This window comes from Oncorhynchus mykiss, chromosome 12, assembly GCF_013265735.2.
Source record: "Oncorhynchus mykiss isolate Arlee chromosome 12, USDA_OmykA_1.1, whole genome shotgun sequence".
NCBI lineage: Eukaryota > Metazoa > Chordata > Actinopteri > Salmoniformes > Salmonidae > Oncorhynchus > Oncorhynchus mykiss.
In genome coordinates, this window is record NC_048576.1 from 75,183,960 (window position 1) to 75,200,050 (window position 16,091).

The 16,091-nt window shown below is 46.1% G+C and overlaps 1 protein-coding gene across 5 annotated transcripts in view; it reads left to right on the forward strand.

Annotated features, from left to right (window-relative positions):
• The window catches only part of LOC110538386 (histone deacetylase 5), an 80,186-nt gene that overhangs the window by 47,699 nt on the left and 16,396 nt on the right, over nucleotides 1-16,091 (forward strand). For 3 of the 5 annotated variants that reach the window (XM_021625178.2, XM_021625174.2, XM_021625175.2), the window contains 6 exons: nucleotides 6,212-6,492; nucleotides 6,652-6,808; nucleotides 7,043-7,151; nucleotides 7,481-7,614; nucleotides 9,256-9,387; nucleotides 10,393-10,505. In XM_021625178.2, coding sequence (XP_021480853.2) covers nucleotides 6,244-6,492; nucleotides 6,652-6,808; nucleotides 7,043-7,151; nucleotides 7,481-7,614; nucleotides 9,256-9,387; nucleotides 10,393-10,505 — 894 coding nt within the window. In that variant the 5' untranslated portion in view covers nucleotides 6,212-6,243. The remainder of the gene's footprint in view (nucleotides 1-6,211; nucleotides 6,493-6,651; nucleotides 6,809-7,042; nucleotides 7,152-7,480; nucleotides 7,615-9,255; nucleotides 9,388-10,392; nucleotides 10,506-16,091) is intronic. The other 2 variants (XM_021625176.2, XM_021625177.2) reach the window with 1 other exon arrangement.

Sequence of the window (16,091 nt, forward strand, 5' to 3'; positions counted from 1 at the left end):
ATCATTACCCTGTTAACTCTGCACGTTCCAATCAGCAAGCTCTAAGGTGAAAATCCTGCCTAATGCTGTGACATACAATGTGAATGTACACTGAGTATACCAAACATTAAGAACACCTTCCAAATATTAAGTTGCAAGTATGGTCTACCTCAGAGGCCTAATCCCAAAGTCCTCCAACCCCTAAGCCTCTATGTGGCCTTATGTACTAGAGGCAAGCTGCTATTGTGATTTACAACTGTTATTCCACTTTACCGTTATCAATATCCATTTTATTTTCCCTGCATTGTAAAAATGCTAATCTTTATGGGTAGTTGCTGACTTAGGACTGAACTTAATCGCTTGCAGAACAAAAAAAAACACAGATTTAAGTATTTGTTTCGCACCCGAAATCATTTGTTTTTGCATTTTGACAAAGGCCTCCCTCTGAAGCACAGTTATACCTACTCATTTACCATCCAGCCTGGCATAGCTATCCTACTCCACACTCACCTGGGAGGGAGAGCAAGAGGAAAGGGGGTGGAGGTGGTGATAGAGGAAAAAAGGGAAACGGAGGAATGAAGGACAAGGGGGAAGGTTCAGTTCCAGGGCAGGCTTACTTACTGCTTACTTACTACTTATTGATACAGAAAAATTGGCTGAAATTTAGTTTCAAAGCATGCTGTTGCAGCCGCACTCGGCAAAGACCAAAAACTTTGATCAGCACTGACTTTGATCAGCACTGACTGATCAAAATTATTTTCTTCATGCTCTCTCTTCTATCTGCAGCAGTTGTATAGGGTGGGCTGCACCAACATGGATTAACTCTTAAACTGGTTTAAATCAAGATTTATCATTTAATCTTGTTGCACAAAGTTTTTCAACCTAGTTTTAAATTAATCAGTTACATTTAATCCTAAACTAAGTTTAATTTGGACTTTAAAACAATATCAAATGTCATGTTGCTCCATTGTTTTAAAATAAATGTTAAACTTAGTTTAAGGATTAAATCAAAACTACCACAGGAGAAGGTTTAAATTAATCAAATGTCAGTGTATGTGCTTTATTTTCAGTAAGATACAAACATGATAAAACATGTATCACTCAACTAGCTGGCTCACTCTTTGACTGTGGCAGGTAGTCTAGCTGCTATGAGCTTTGGGCCAGTAACCCGAGTCGACTAGATGAGAATCTGTCTGCGCCCTTGAGCAAGGCACTTAACCCGCTTCTTCTGTAAGTCGCTCTGGATAAGAACGCCACCTAAATGACTAAAGTGTCAAATGTAAATGTTAAAAATGTATTTAATCATTAGCCTGAAGTGAAAACTCACTGTGCTTGCTAGCTAACAAACTAGCAATGACCCGTGCTGGTTTGTTTCTGTAGAAATAGAATGTGAACATATTGCTATAGTAAATCCATTATGACACATTATAACTGGTCATAGGGTACGTTCGTAAATTCACTCTGGCTATATGGTATCTTTTTTTGTGTTTTTATTAGGACCCCCATTATCTGTTACAAAAGCAGCAGCTACTCTTCCTGGGGTCCACACAAAACATGACACAATACAGAATGACATAATGCAAAACATCATTAGACAAGAACTCAAGGACAGAACCAGATACATTTTTAATAAGGCACATGCAGCCTAAATATCAATGCATACACAAAAACTATCTAGGTCAAATATGGGCCAGGCGTTGTTCCGGGAGGTGTTTCTTTCTTTTTGAAACTAGGTTTGCTGTTTATTTGAGCGATATGAGATGGAAGTTCCATGCAATAAGGGCTCTATATAATACTGTATGTTTTCTTGAATTTGTTCTGGATTTGGGGACTATGAAAATACCCTTGGTGGTGTGTGTGTGTCAGAGCTTTGTGTAAGTTGACTATGCAGACAATTTGGGATTTTCAACACATTGTTTCTTATAAAAAGAAGTGATGCAGTCAGTCTCTCCTCAACTCTGAGCCAAGAGAGACTGACATGCATAGTATTTTTTATCAGCCCTCTGATTACAATTAAGAGCAAAAATGTGCCCCTCTGTTCTGGGCCAGCTGTAGCTTAACTACATCTTTCCTTGTAGCACTGGACCACACGACTGGACAATAATCAAGATTAGACAAAACTAGAGCCTGCAGAACTTGCTTTTTGGAGTGTGGTGTCAAAAAAGCAGAGCATCTCTTTATTACGGCCAGAACTCTCCCCATCTTTACAACCATTGAATCTATTAGTTTTGACCATGACAGTTTACAATCTAAGGTAACGCAAAGTAATTTAGCCTCTTCAACTTGTTCAACAGCCACACCATTCATTACCAAATTCAGCTGTGATCTAGCACCTTAAGGAATGATTTGTACCAAATACAATGCTCCTAGTTTTAGAGATGTTCAGGACCAGTTTATTACTGGCCACCCATTCCAAAACAGACCAACTCCGACTGCAAGGGATTCAATGACTTCATTAGCTGTGGTTGCTGATGCGTATATGGTTGCATCATCATCATCATCATCATCATCATCATACATGGACACACATGCTATGTTTAAAGCCAGTGGCAGGTCATTGGTAAAAATATTAGAGTAGAGGGCCTAGAGAGCTGCCCTGCGGAAGCAGAGCACTTGTCTGAGTGTGCCAGAGCACAGAATAACTGATGAATTTACAGACTCAACACCCGTTGACTATAGCCGGTGTCTGTAAACATGGGCAAAAAGCATAATACATTTTTTGCCAGCAGCACAGAGTCACCAATGCTTTAGATAACATGAAAACAGCCTAACCAGCTCTGTTAGCACCTCTGACCATTTTACTCACCCTTTTACTCACCCTATCTCATTTGTGTCTGGAAGTAGCTAGCAAGCTAGCCAACATTAGCCAGTTACCTTGGGTGCTTGAGTGCCGTTGTGAGGTCAGAATGCTCGGATCAACCCTACTCCTCGGCCAGAGTGTCCAGTGTGTGCTCTGGATGCTCCGAGAGTGAAACGCTCTGAATTTATGATTGCCCAGAGTGCATACTCTGGCACTTCAGATTGAATTTATGAACACTCCTGTAGTTTAGTGATTTATTAATCTAGTCTTTAAAAAGTAAATGGTGCAAAACATCGGCTTAATTATAAACCTAGTTAAACTCTAGATTAGGTCTAATCTAGGATTAAATCATGAGTGAGCATTATGTTTGGAACCTCAAATCGCAATAAAATCACTATCATTCATATATATAGATATAGATAGATATATATAGATATACTGCTCAAAAAAATAAAGGTAACACTAAAATAACACATCCTAGATCTGAATGAATGAAAGATTCTTATTAAATACTTTTTTCTTTACATAGTTGAATGTGCTGACAACAAAATCACTCAAATTATCAATGGAAATCAAATTTATCAACCCATGGAGGTCTGGATTTGGAGTCACACTCAAAATTAAAGTGGAAAACCACACTACAGGCTGATCCAACTTTGATGTAATGTCCTTAAAACAAGTCAAAATGAGGCTCAGTAGTGTGTGTGTGTGGCCTCCACGTGCCTGTATGACCTCCCTACAACACCTGGGCATGCTCTTGATGAGGTGGCGGATGGTCTCCTGAGGGATCTCCTCCCAGACCTGGACTAAAGCATCCGCCAACTCCTGGACAGTCTGTGGTGCAACAGACTGTCCATTGGTGGATGGAGCAAGACATGATGTGCTCAATTGGATTCAGGTCTGGGGAACGGGCGGGCCAGTCCATAGCATCAATGCATTCCTCTTGCAGGAACTGCTGGAGGTCATTTTGCAGGGCTCTGGCAGTGCTCCTCCTGCTCCTCCTTGCATAAAGACTGAGGTAGCGGTCCTGCTGCTGGGTTGTTGCCCTCCTATGGCCTCCTCCACGTCTCCTGATGTACTGGCCTGTCTCCTGGTAGCGCCGCCATGCTCTGGACACTACGCTGACAGAAACAGCAAACCTTCTTGCCACAGCTCGCATTGATGTTCCATCTTGGATGAACTGCACTACCTGAGCCACTTGTGTGGGTTGTGGACTCCGTCTCATGCTACCACTAGAGTGAAAGCACTGCCAGCATTCAAAAGTGACCAAAACATCAGCCAGGAAGCATAGTAACTGAGAAGTGGTCTGTGGTCACCACCTGCAGAACCACTCCTTTGTTGGGGGTGTCTTGCTAATTGACTTGGAGTTACATTGTGTTAAGTGTTCCCTTTATTTTTTTTGAGCAGTGTATATCGTGAGAATCACAATACTTATCAGCACCTAAGTGTTGTGAATGTCCCTGGCAATTTCCAGCCTTATCTGACCCTAGATTACTTTTTTAAAATTATATATTTTTTTTTAAATGATATATTTTTTATGTATATCTTTAACGACATGCAACCTGAAAAATAACTGGTTTAGTTCTCCGGGCTTAGAGGTCCACTCATAGATGCCATTGCATTCAGAATCAAACTCTTCAAAGCAGTGCTTTTCAGCTAGTGCTAGCTGCTCCCTCAGTCTCCCATTTATTTTTTCCACAGGAGTTAGCCTATCTCTTCTCTCTCATTATCTGGTCACTGAGTGACTTAACCATCTGTGACACGGAATCGGTGCCTTCTCATTAGGTCCTAGCCTGCAGCTGGGATCAAATACTCTACATCCACCAATGCACTGGCGGCAGTCAACCTCTTTACCCTTGACCATTGTTGCAGACTGTGTGCTTCTCTGCCTGCCCACTAATCTCTTCCATTGTTTTTTTTCTGCATTTGTTTGAGATGTTAGCGTCTTTTCCTGCTGAGTTCTGACCCTGCACCAATATCAAGCCTTGTGGCCATTGAGGGTTAATGAAAGGTGAAACAAATGGTTGGTGGAAACTGTCAGGTGCATTGGAAGCCAACTTTTGGCACACAATAGCCCAATAGCCCCTTCCAATCCCTGATTTCCCTGCCGATTTTAAGGGAAGGTCGAAAACCGTAGAGTGGCCCTTGCCAGGTGGCTGTGCTTTCTTGACTGTTTGGCAGCAGCGCTTGCCAGTGGCTTTGCGGCTTTGGGATGCTGTGCGTCGTTGCCAGCTCTGTGCTTATTGTCTCAGAGACAAAGCTCCCGGAGTGTCGTAGAGTGCCCTGGCTCTGCCCTCGTCCCGGTCTTGGCTCTGCCCTCGTCCCGGTCTTGGCTCTGCCCTCGTCCCGGTCTTGGCTCTGCCTACTGTGGTCCTCCCAGGTTATATAATGGTGTGCTCTCTCTGTATCGATTGTCACCTTGGCTATTTTTAGCATGGTCTGCTCCCATCCCTACCGTTCAATACTGTCTCCTATTGAGCAAAATGTATACACCGACACACTAGTATAGAGTTACCTAGCGTGATCCATGGCGATAACATGCGCCATACAAAATGAATAACTAGTAAACCATGATTGATTCATCAGCTGATGAAGTGATGACTCTGTGTGTAACAGTCGCACGGAAACACTCCAAGACGCTCCTTCAGTCATTTAAGTATGTACTGTATAAACGTGTATATACTGTGATGAATTGTTCAGTAACCACATAAGCACTCACACACTTCTGTGGAATCATACTTTTAAAATAGTACACTTAAACACTCCTCCTAAGTGTTCTAAATAACACATGCACCCTTCCAACTTTTGCCAGCAGAGCGAAGAACAGGCCCCAAACTTTATTCCTCCTGCTGTGTGTACTGTACGACAGTTTGTCCAACTCCACTGAACTCTGTCATCGTGGTGGAATTATGCAATGGCCCCAGAGAGAGCTAGCATGCCAAACATTATTGAACTCCTGGTCTGATTTCTGAAAGCAGTAATACATTGAAAGATGGACCGGGTCAGTTGCCAGGGTCATTCTATTAGATGGGACATATTTGTCCTTTATAGAAACTGGTTGTCACTGCAATGAATGTCTCTCTAACCTACTCAGTGTGCCCTTGTTGACTTCACTCAGTGAGATACAGTAGATCTGTGCCAAGCCACATGGCTAAAATACATATGTATTATGTTAGAAATGACATTTAGCTTACAGTTTGACTATCAAAGGGAATTACTTCTCAGCCCTTGAATTTTAACCTCACCATTGCAGCAGTATCTGTTGAAGATGTTTGGTTTCTGATTGGTGAAAGAAAAGCCTATATTAAACTGTTGTACTTTGTCTTTATTTGACCACCATTTAACAAACTATTTTCTTCTTTGCCTGTTCCTTTCCTTTCCCCTGTCTCCCTCGCTTCTCTCTTTTTGCCCTCCACCCCTTCCTCCATCTAGCTGTGGAGGTGAAGACAACTCTCCCCTCGGGGATGCAGAGCCCTGTGGGCGGCAGTGAGCAGGGTGTTGGAGGTGGTCCCGTGGACCTGAGGACTGATCCCAGGCTGGGACCCCTGGGTGGAGGAGTGGACCCAGCCATGAGGGAGCAGCAACTGCAGCATGAACTGCTCCTCCTCAAGCAGCAGCAGGAGCTTCAGAAACAGCTTCTCTTCGCTGAGTTCCAGAAGCAGCATGAGGTGCTGACACGCCAGCATGAGGTTCAGCTGCAGGAGCACCTGAAGGTAACTGGGATCCGCTTTAGGGAGGCTGGTGGTGGGGGTGGGGGGGGGAAGAGGTGGGTTTAGAAACGTCTTTAGCCACACACCACTTGACCGGTCAGTTTCTGGCAGTCAGTTTGAGCTTCATTTGACATCCCCTCTCTCTGGCTTTCCTTCCCCCTGGCGTCCCTGCAGCAGCAGCAGGAGATCCTGGCGGCCAAGCGGCAGCAGGAGCTGGAGCAGAAGAGGAAGCTGGAGCAGCAGAGGCATGAGGAGCTGGAGAAACAGAGGCTGGAGCAGCAGCTCCTCATGCTACGCAACAAGGAGAAGGGCAAAGAGAGTGAGTAGTACACAGAAGTCACACACAGAGCAGTATATATCTGGTGTATGAGGAGAAGCTTTCAGGAAGTGAAAACAGATGACATATCTACTGTATATTTCAATCACACTTTTACTTAGTGATACAGTGCTGCTGTTATTGCTCTAGTTTAGAGCTCTAGATCCTCCTACTCCATAGCTGTTGGTCTTTGTTAGCGTTATAATAGCTTTGTGTTGTGATGGTTTGTTCCGGAAGGTGCCATTGCCAGTACGGAGGTGAAGCTGAAGCTCCAGGAGTTCCTCCTGAGCAAAAAAGAGCCTGGTACACCTGGCGGACTAAACCATTCCTTCCCCCAGAAATGCTGGTGAGCCTAACCATCAACATCTAATTTGAGTTCTGAGGCTGGCTAACGTTAGCTGGCAGACTGGCCAAGAGCCATGGAAGTTAATGGTTAATGAATATGGAGGAAGGGCTACACCTTAGCTAGGACTCTTAGAGCTCCTACACTGATGCATTGACCCGGAGTGAACTGTTAAAAAATACTTAACTCCAGAGAGTGGTATGACTTGTTTACCTTCCTCAGCGGGTGTCATGCCAAATGGATAGAGGTTTTAATCTAGTCAGAGAATGTCTTGTCTACACCACAAGTAGTATCAACTGATTCTGCTATCTTACCTGTTATGGCTTCATCAGGGGGGCCCACCACACCTCTCTGGACCCCAACTCCCCCCCTCAGAGTAACACTCCGGGAACGCCGCCCTCCTACAAACTGCCCCCACTACTGGGGTCCTACGAGGGCAGGGACGATTTCCCTCTCCGGAAAACTGGTGAGTGGATGCACTGTGTGTGGTTGCATGTCTGCATTACTTTGAAGCACCTACCTGTGTGTGTGTGCGTGCATTTAGTGTTTCTCCTTTTCTGGTATGAGTCAGAATGAGTCACCGCAGCAGTGTTTGTGAAGACTGGTGGGCAATAGCTACATACATACACACTCACTCATGTAGATAATTAAGCCCACCCACAGACAAGCTGATGGAGAGGGGTGGTTCACTAAATGGAGATGGGAGACTTTCCAATGAACGTGTTTTAGTCCAGCAGTAAACTGGGTCTGAGAAGCTGACCCATGACATATGCTTAAATATATGCTTGCTGTGTCTATATCCTGAAGGATCCCATGTATCTAGATCTAATTATATTGCTTGTTGTTTGGTATTGTTTCCATAGACTTGTTAGCTCGTGCTTACTGGGACTTATGACCAGTGGAAAGCACCGCTATTGGATGCTAATTAAATTAAACCCGGGGCTTTTGCTTAATTGCCCCAATTCCTATTTTTTCCCCCCTCCCTCCATATTGGTTCATTTGGATCCCCATTAGCTTTTGCCAAAGCAGCAGGTATTCTTCCTGGGGTCCAATCTGTTTTATTTACTTCCATTAGTCTAAGTTGGTCTGTCGTTCATTGCAACAACAATGGGCTGAAAAAGCAGTTGCGTGAAGGAGGGGTTAGTTGCAAATGGACATTTATTTCAGTCTTAGTGTCCCCAGTCAATAAGATATATAAATATCCTCATTTGCAGCCGTCCATAGTGCTTTTGGATATGAGCTGTTTGTTTATGGTTTCTGTTGTATGTCTTTTTGATTTAAACTCACAACTTTCTCTCGCTCGCTCTCCTATTGCTTTCTCGATCGCTCTCCTATTGCTTTCTCGCTCGCTCTCCTATTGCTTTCTCGCTCGCTCTCCTATTGCTTTCTCGATCGCTCTCCTATTGCTTTCTCGATCGCTCTCCTATTGCTTTCTCGATCGCTCTCCTATTGCTTTCTCGATCGCTCTCCTATTGCTTTCTCGATCGCTCCTATTGCTTTCTCGATCGCTCTCCTATTGCTTTCTCGATCGCTCTCCTATTGCTTTCTCGATCGCTCTCCTATTGCTTTCTCGATCGCTCTCCTATTGCTTTCTCGATCGCTCTCCTATTGCTTTCTCGATCGCTCTCCTATTGCTTTCTCGATCGCTCTCCTATTGCTTTCTCGATCGCTCTCCTATTGCTTTCTCGATCGCTCTCCTATTGCTTTCTCGATCGCTCTCCTATTGCTTTCTCGATCGCTCTCCTATTGCTTTCTCGATCGCTCTCCTATTGCTTTCTCGATCGCTCTCCTATTGCTTTCTCGATCGCTCTCCTATTGCTTTCTCGATCGCTCTCCTATTGCTTTCTCGATCGCTCTCCTATTGCTTTCTCGATCGCTCTCCTATTGCTTTCTCGATCGCTCTCCTATTGCTTTCTCGATCGCTCTCCTATTGCTTTCTCGATCGCTCTCCTATTGCTTTCTCGATCGCTCTCCTATTGCTTTCTCGATCGCTCTCCTATTGCTTTCTCGATCGCTCTCCTATTGCTTTCTCGATCGCTCTCCTATTGCTTTCTCGATCGCCCTCTCATTGCTTTCTCGCCCTCTCTCGCCCATCTCGCTCCGACAGCCTCCGAGCCCAATCTGAAGGTGCGTTCGCGGTTAAAACAGAAGGTAGCTGAGAGGAGGAGCAGTCCTCTGCTGAGGAGGAAGGACGGGACAGTGATAAGTACCTTCAAAAAGAGAGCCATCGAGATCTCTGGTGAGAGCACACACACACAATGCATTTACACACTCTTCCATTATGCATTTACATAATCGCATACAAATACATTGTACACTCTTCAACTGGAATTCCACACCCTGTGCCATTTCATAGTTGTAAACCAACCCCAGTGAGAAGCATCCAGTTGGGTGAACCATAAATCATCTAAAGTCACACCCTACTTAACATAAAACAGTCATTTCAACACTGGCCTGATGGTAAAAGTAGACATCCGGAGGGGCCACGGCACTCTACAACTCAAGCTAATTTCCCAGAAGGACCTAGTTACATAACCCACTTAGTCAGGTTGGCTATATACACATGCCACACAATGCCTTTCCAGACCAAGTACTGGAGCTAGCTACCGTATGTTAGGTTTAAGGGTTTGCCCTATTAGCCGTTTCCATGTCACGTGCAACTACTATGTAAACATAGGAGATCGTATAAATGCTGGTTGTTCTCGAGACCACAACAGAAGCTATGCTTTAAGAGGCTTTTGATTTAACTCGCCCGTTTCATCTGCTAATGAAAGCAGAAGCTTTTCTGGGACTAAATATAGGTGCTTATTGGAGACAAACAAAAATAGCAGGGACTATAGGGTGTGGATTAATACATAAGGCTTGAATAGGACAAAAAGGGATGGGTTTGGGGGGGTTAGCTGGCAGTGGAGCAGGGAAAAAGAGAACAGGGTTTTTGTGAACGTTCGGATTGGGACTAAGAATGTTGGCCTTTTGAAAGAGTCAAAGAAACGTTGGGAAGTCCTTTTTCCTAGTTCTCTGATTCCATGTATATGTTACCAATGTTAGTCTATTCTGTTTCTACCTTTCTGTATACTCATAGAAAAAAGCCTGATAAAACCTAGACATTTCTTCACACATTTGTAGAGTTTGATGCAAGCTTGGAGAAAGGCTGTACCACACAGGGGTTTTGGCGGTGGTGTCTGTCTGCCTGGGATGCTGGGTTGGTTCTGTCTCTGAGTGGCCTGTTCCATTGTCATTGCAGTGTCCTCCATGTGCAGCAGTGCCCCTGGCTCCGGGCCCAGCTCGCCCAACAGCTCCAACAGCGCCATCGCAGAGAACGGCTCCAGCGGCTCTGTCCCCAACATCCACGCAGAGGTAAGAGGGGTGAGGGCTGTGGGAGGATGCTAGGGGGTCAAGGGGGGCCTCCCCTCTGCACAAAAAACGACTTCTACCTTCTATGGAACTTAATAACCCCTGAAATGTGTGTTGCTGTTTGTTTGGGTTGATGCATTTTTATAACACACCATGCAAAATCCATAACCTACTGCTTGGACAAAAGGTACCAGGAACCAACAGAGTACATGTTTTATAAAATGTCTCATCACATTAGAAGCATTAGTATAAAAAGTGTTGCAAGACAGAGAGACGCAAATGGAACCCATTCTGATTGGGTAAGGGGGTACCTAGTCAGTTGTACAACTGAATGTTCAACTGAATCGGAGTGGTGGGGGGCTGCCTTAATCGACATCCACGTCTTCGGTGCCCAGGGAACAGTGGGATAACTGCCTCAGGGGCAGAACGACAGACTTTTACCTTGTCAGCTCGGGGATTCGATCCAGAAACCTTTCGGTTACTGGCTGAACTCTCTAACCACTAGGCTACCTGGTGGTTTGGTTTAGTTTTTATCAACCCTGCTGTTTGTTATAGATCAAATGCAATGGGGACTTATGAGGAGTGTTACATGACTAGGTAGACTGTGTTCTTTAAGGCTAATAGTAGCTTATTCTTTATGCTTGTATGGTCATTGTGCTTGGCTGAATTGTAAACTAGGGCGAGAGGATAGCGGCTGACTGCAGTGAGTAAGGCCTGAAAATAAGCTTGGGTAGACTAGGGGGGGCGGAAGGTTGGTCTGATGCACTGAGCATCAAGTGGCCCCAGGAACATCTTAACCTTGAGGGAGAGAAAGCGAGAGAGATAAGAAGTGGGATGTGAGAGGGAGAGCTAGCCATAGTGTTTTGAATGACTGCGATCCTCCATTTTGATAATAAAACCTGATTCATTGTTCATCATGTAAGATAAATATAGGCCTAGCTGCCTTAGCTATTTCATTGCAGAACATACTGTAAGTTAACTGATCAGAACTACCAGTTCTTGTCCCTGGGACTTGAGTTTTTCCTGGTAGTCAGGCTACTTACAGAACAGCTGTAGCTGGAACACTAAAGCCCTCAGGTACTTGGTCTTACTCTCCATGTCTACCTCTTCAAATATCTGTTTTAGAAGACCTGTGTTTTAATGGATAAATGTGTTTTTTTTATTTGGTCGAACAAATCATTGAATTGTGTGTGCGTTCACACAGGGTTGATGATTTGAATTCAAATGAGCATTTTGTCCTCTCATTCAGACAGCTCTCAACACTCAATTTACAGCCATCTTCCCCCTGCCATTTTATAACACCCAAAAATACTTCCTCTCTCTTCTCTCCAAAAGTAGGGCAACAAAAATAAGAAGCATTAGTCAATCTCTGAGACCATTTAATTTCCCTCCCCTCCCTCCCTGAAAATACTTGATTACTGCCATTCTCTCGAAGCGGAGAAACAGTCGACCGCTGATGACATAACAAGCGCCTTGTTAGCCTGCTGTGTGCAACTTTCCAAAATAGCCACCCCCACCAAGAACGTTATTGCGTCATCGCCGCCCCAGCAGATCCGGGCTGATAAATGGTCAGACGCACACAGAAAGGAGAGCGTGACATTGTTTTAACAGATAGGGCAGTTTGCCATGGATCAACACCTTGTTTGGGATGCATGGTGACTTTCTTAAAAACGTATTTTCCCTGTTTTTAAATAGTGTTTCTGTTGAGTTAGTCTTCCCCCGATAACGTCATTGTGAAAATAAAGTCAAATGTGAAATTTCAAAAATGTATTATGCTTTAAAATCTAGGATGTAATAATCATTTCTGCTTTTCATAGAGTAAAAATCGCTGCACACTATTGAGGAAGAGACCCGTATTTTTGCACGTGTGTTTGACAACAGTTGATAATCAGAATATGGCCTACTAAATTGAACAGCTGGCAGAGGAACAAGTGTGATCGGACATTTGATGATGCCTTCTCATAATGCAGGTGATTCCTCGATCCACCTCTACGCAGACGACACCATTCTGTAAACATCTGGTCTTTCTTTGGACACTGTATTAACAAACCCCCAGACAAGCTTCAACGCCATACAACACTCCTTCTGTGTTCTCCAACTGCTCTTAAATGCTAGTAAAACTAAATGCATGCTCTTCAACCGATTGCTTCCCGCCCGACTTGCATCACCACTCTGGACGGTTCTGACTTAGAATATGTGGACAACTACAAATACCTATGTGTCTGGCTAGACTGTAAACTCTCCGTCCAGACTCACATCAAACATCTCCAATCCAAAATAAAATCTAGAATCGGATTCCTATTTCGCAACAAAGCCTCCTTCACTCATGCTGCCAAAGATACCCTCGTAAAACTGACCATCCTACCGATCCTTGACTTCGGCGATGTCATTTACAAAATAGACTGCATCCAATTTGCTGAGTAGAGTTTGAGGCTATCACAGTGCCATCCCTTTTGTCACCAAAGCCCCATATACCACCAACCACTGCCACCTGTATGCCACATTCAGCGCCAGACCCACTGGCTCCAGGTCATCTATAAGTCTCTGCCAGGTAAAGCCCCGCCTTATCTCAGCTCACTGGTCACCATAGCAGCACCCACTCTTAGCACGCGCTCCAGCGGGTATATCTCACTGGTCATCCCCAAAGCCAACACCTCCTTTGGCCGCCTTTCCTTCCAGTTCTCTGCTTCCAATGACTTCAGCGATTTTTGCTATTTGTTCCAGTTGGAGACTTATATCTCCCTCACTAACTTTAAGCATCAGCTATCTGAGCAGTTTACCGATCGCTGCAGTTGTACATAGCCCATCTGTAAGTAGCCCATCCAATCTTACCTACCTCATCCCCACATTGTTTTTATTAACCTTTTTTGCTCTTTTGCACACCAGTATTTCTACTTGCACATCATCATCTGCACATCTCACGCCATTGTTTAATAGCAAAATGTAATTACTTTGTTACTATGGCCTATTTATTGCCTTACCTCCTTATGCCATTTGCACACACTGTATATAGACTTTTCTATTGTGTTATTGACTGTTTGTTTATCCCATGTGTAACTGTGTTTGTCACACTGCTTTGCTTTATCTTGGCCAGGTCGCAGTTGTAAATGAGAACTTGTTCTCAACTGGCCTACCTGGTTAAATAAAGGTGAAATTAAAAATAAAATGGATGATTAGTATTTTGCTTACGGCATACGTTTTTACTAAACAGTACATTCTAAATAGTATGTAGTGCTATTAGTACACAGTATGTATTTTTAATAAGTAGTATGCAAGACTGATTTCGGACACAGCCGAAAGGGTTTCTGTACAGTGTTAGCCAGGTGAAGTCTAAATGGCAAGTAAGAAAAGCTCCTGAAATGGTACTAGCTAGCACACCTGCACAAACATCAAATAACAGCCGTTTGTTCAAAGGGAACTGGAAGCCTCGGCGGCATTTGGAGAGAAATGTTGTGCGAGCTGAAAGAATGAGTCACACTATGGTTAGAGCTCCTGTCCTATCTGTTTATACTGCAGAGGGTCAGATAGAACACAAGATGGATTCCTTTCTTCCTCTCTCTAGTTGTTGCTAGGGTAGATTAAATATACATGCACTGATGGGATGTTTTAGTAAGCTTCACTCTCCCTCTCTGGAAAATACCTCCGCTGTTTCTCTTGCTCGCTGTTTCTCTTGCTCGCTGTTTCTCTTGCTCGCTGTTTCTCTTGCTCGCTGTTTCTCTTGCTCGCTGTTTCTCTTGCTCGCTGTTTCTCTTGCTCGCTGTTTCTCTTGCTCGCTGTTTCTCTTGCTCGCTGTTTCTCTTGCTCGCTGTTTCTCTTGCTCGCTGTTTCTCTTGCTCGCTGTTTCTCTTGCTCGCTGTTTCTCTTGCTCGCTGTTTCTCTTGCTCGCTGTTTCTCTTGCTCGCTCGCTCCTCGCTCGCTCGCTCGCTCCTCTCTCGCTCGCTCGCTCCTCTCTCGCTCGCTCGCTCCTCTCTCGCTCGCTCGCTCCTCTCTCGCTCGCTCGCTCCTCTCTCGGCTCTCTCTTGCTCGCTCGCTCTCTCTTGCTCGCTCGCTCTCTCTTGCTCGCTCGCTCTCTCTTGCTCGCTCGCTCTCTCTTGCTCGCTCGCTCTCTCTTGCTCGCTCGCTCTCTCTTGCTCGCTCGCTCTCTCTTGCTCGCTCGCTCTTCTCTTGCTCGCTCGCTCTTCTCTTGCTCGCTCGCTCTTCTCTTGCTCGCTCGCTGTTTCTCTTGCTCGCTGTTTCTCTTGCTCGCTGTTTCTCTTGCTCGCTGTTTCTCTTGCTCGCTGTTTCTCTTGCTCGCTGTTTCTCTTGCTCGCTCTCTTGCTCGCTCGCTCCTCTCTCGCTCGCTCGCTCCTCTCTCGCTCGCTCGCTCCTCTCTCGCTCGCTCCTCTCTCGCTCGCTCGCTCCTCTCTCGCTCGCTCGCTCTCTCTTGCTCGCTCGCTCTCTCTTGCTCGCTCGCTCTCTCTTGCTCGCTCGCTCTCTCTTGCTCGCTCGCTCTCTCTTGCTCGCTCGCTCTCTCTTGCTCGCTCGCTCTCTCTTGCTCGCTCGCTCTCTCTTGCTCGCTCGCTCTTCTCTTGCTCGCTCGCTCTTCTCTTGCTCGCTCGCTCTTCTCTTGCTCGCTCGCTCTTCTCTTGCTCGCTCGCTCTTCTCTTGCTCGCTCGCTCTTCTCTTGCTCGCTCGCTCTTCTCTTGCTCGCTCGCTCCTCTCTTGCTCGCTCGCTCGCTCCTCTCTTGCTCGCTCGCTCGCTCCTCTCTTGCTCGCTCGCTCGCTCCTCTCTTGCTCGCTCGCTCCTCTCTTGCTCGCTCGCTCCTCTCTTGCTCGCTCGCTCGCTCCTCTCTTGCTCGCTCGCTCGCTCCTCTCTTGCTCGCTCGCTCGCTCCTCTCTTGCTCGCTCGCTCGCTCCTCTCTTGCTCGCTCGCTCGCTCCTCTCTTGCTCGCTCGCTCGCTCCTCTCTTGCTCGCTCGCTCCTCTCTTGCTCGCTCGCTCCTCTCTTGCTCGCTCGCTCCTCTCTTGCTCGCTCCTCTCTTGCTCGCTCCTCTCTTGCTCGCTCGCTCGCTCCTCTCTTGCTCGCTCGCTCGCTCCTCTCTTGCTCGCTCGCTCGCTCCTCTCTTGCTCGCTCGCTCGCTCCTCTCTTGCTCGCTCGCTCCTCTCTTGCTCGCTCGCTCGCTCCTCTCTTGCTCGCTCGCTCCTCTCTTGCTCGCTCGCTCCTCTCTTGCTCGCTCGCTCCTCTCTTGCTCGCTCCTCGCTCGCTCCTCGCTCGCTCCTCTCTTGCTCGCTCCTTGCTCGCTCGCTCCTCTCTCTTGCTCGCTCCTCTCTTGCTCGCTCCTCTCTCGCTCGCTCCTCTCTTGCTCGCTCGCTCCTCTCTTGCTCGCTCCTCTCTTGCTCGCTCCTCGCTCGCTCCTCTCTTGCTCGCTCCTCGCTCGCTCCTCGCTCGCTCCTCTCTTGCTCGCTCCTCTCTTGCTCGCTCCTCTCTTGCTCGCTCCTCTCTTGCTCGCTCCTCTCTTGCTCGCTCCTCTCTTGCTCGCTCCTCTCTTGCTCGCTCGCCGCTCGCTCGCTCCTCTCTCGCTCGCTCCTCTCTCGCTCGCTCCTCTCTCGC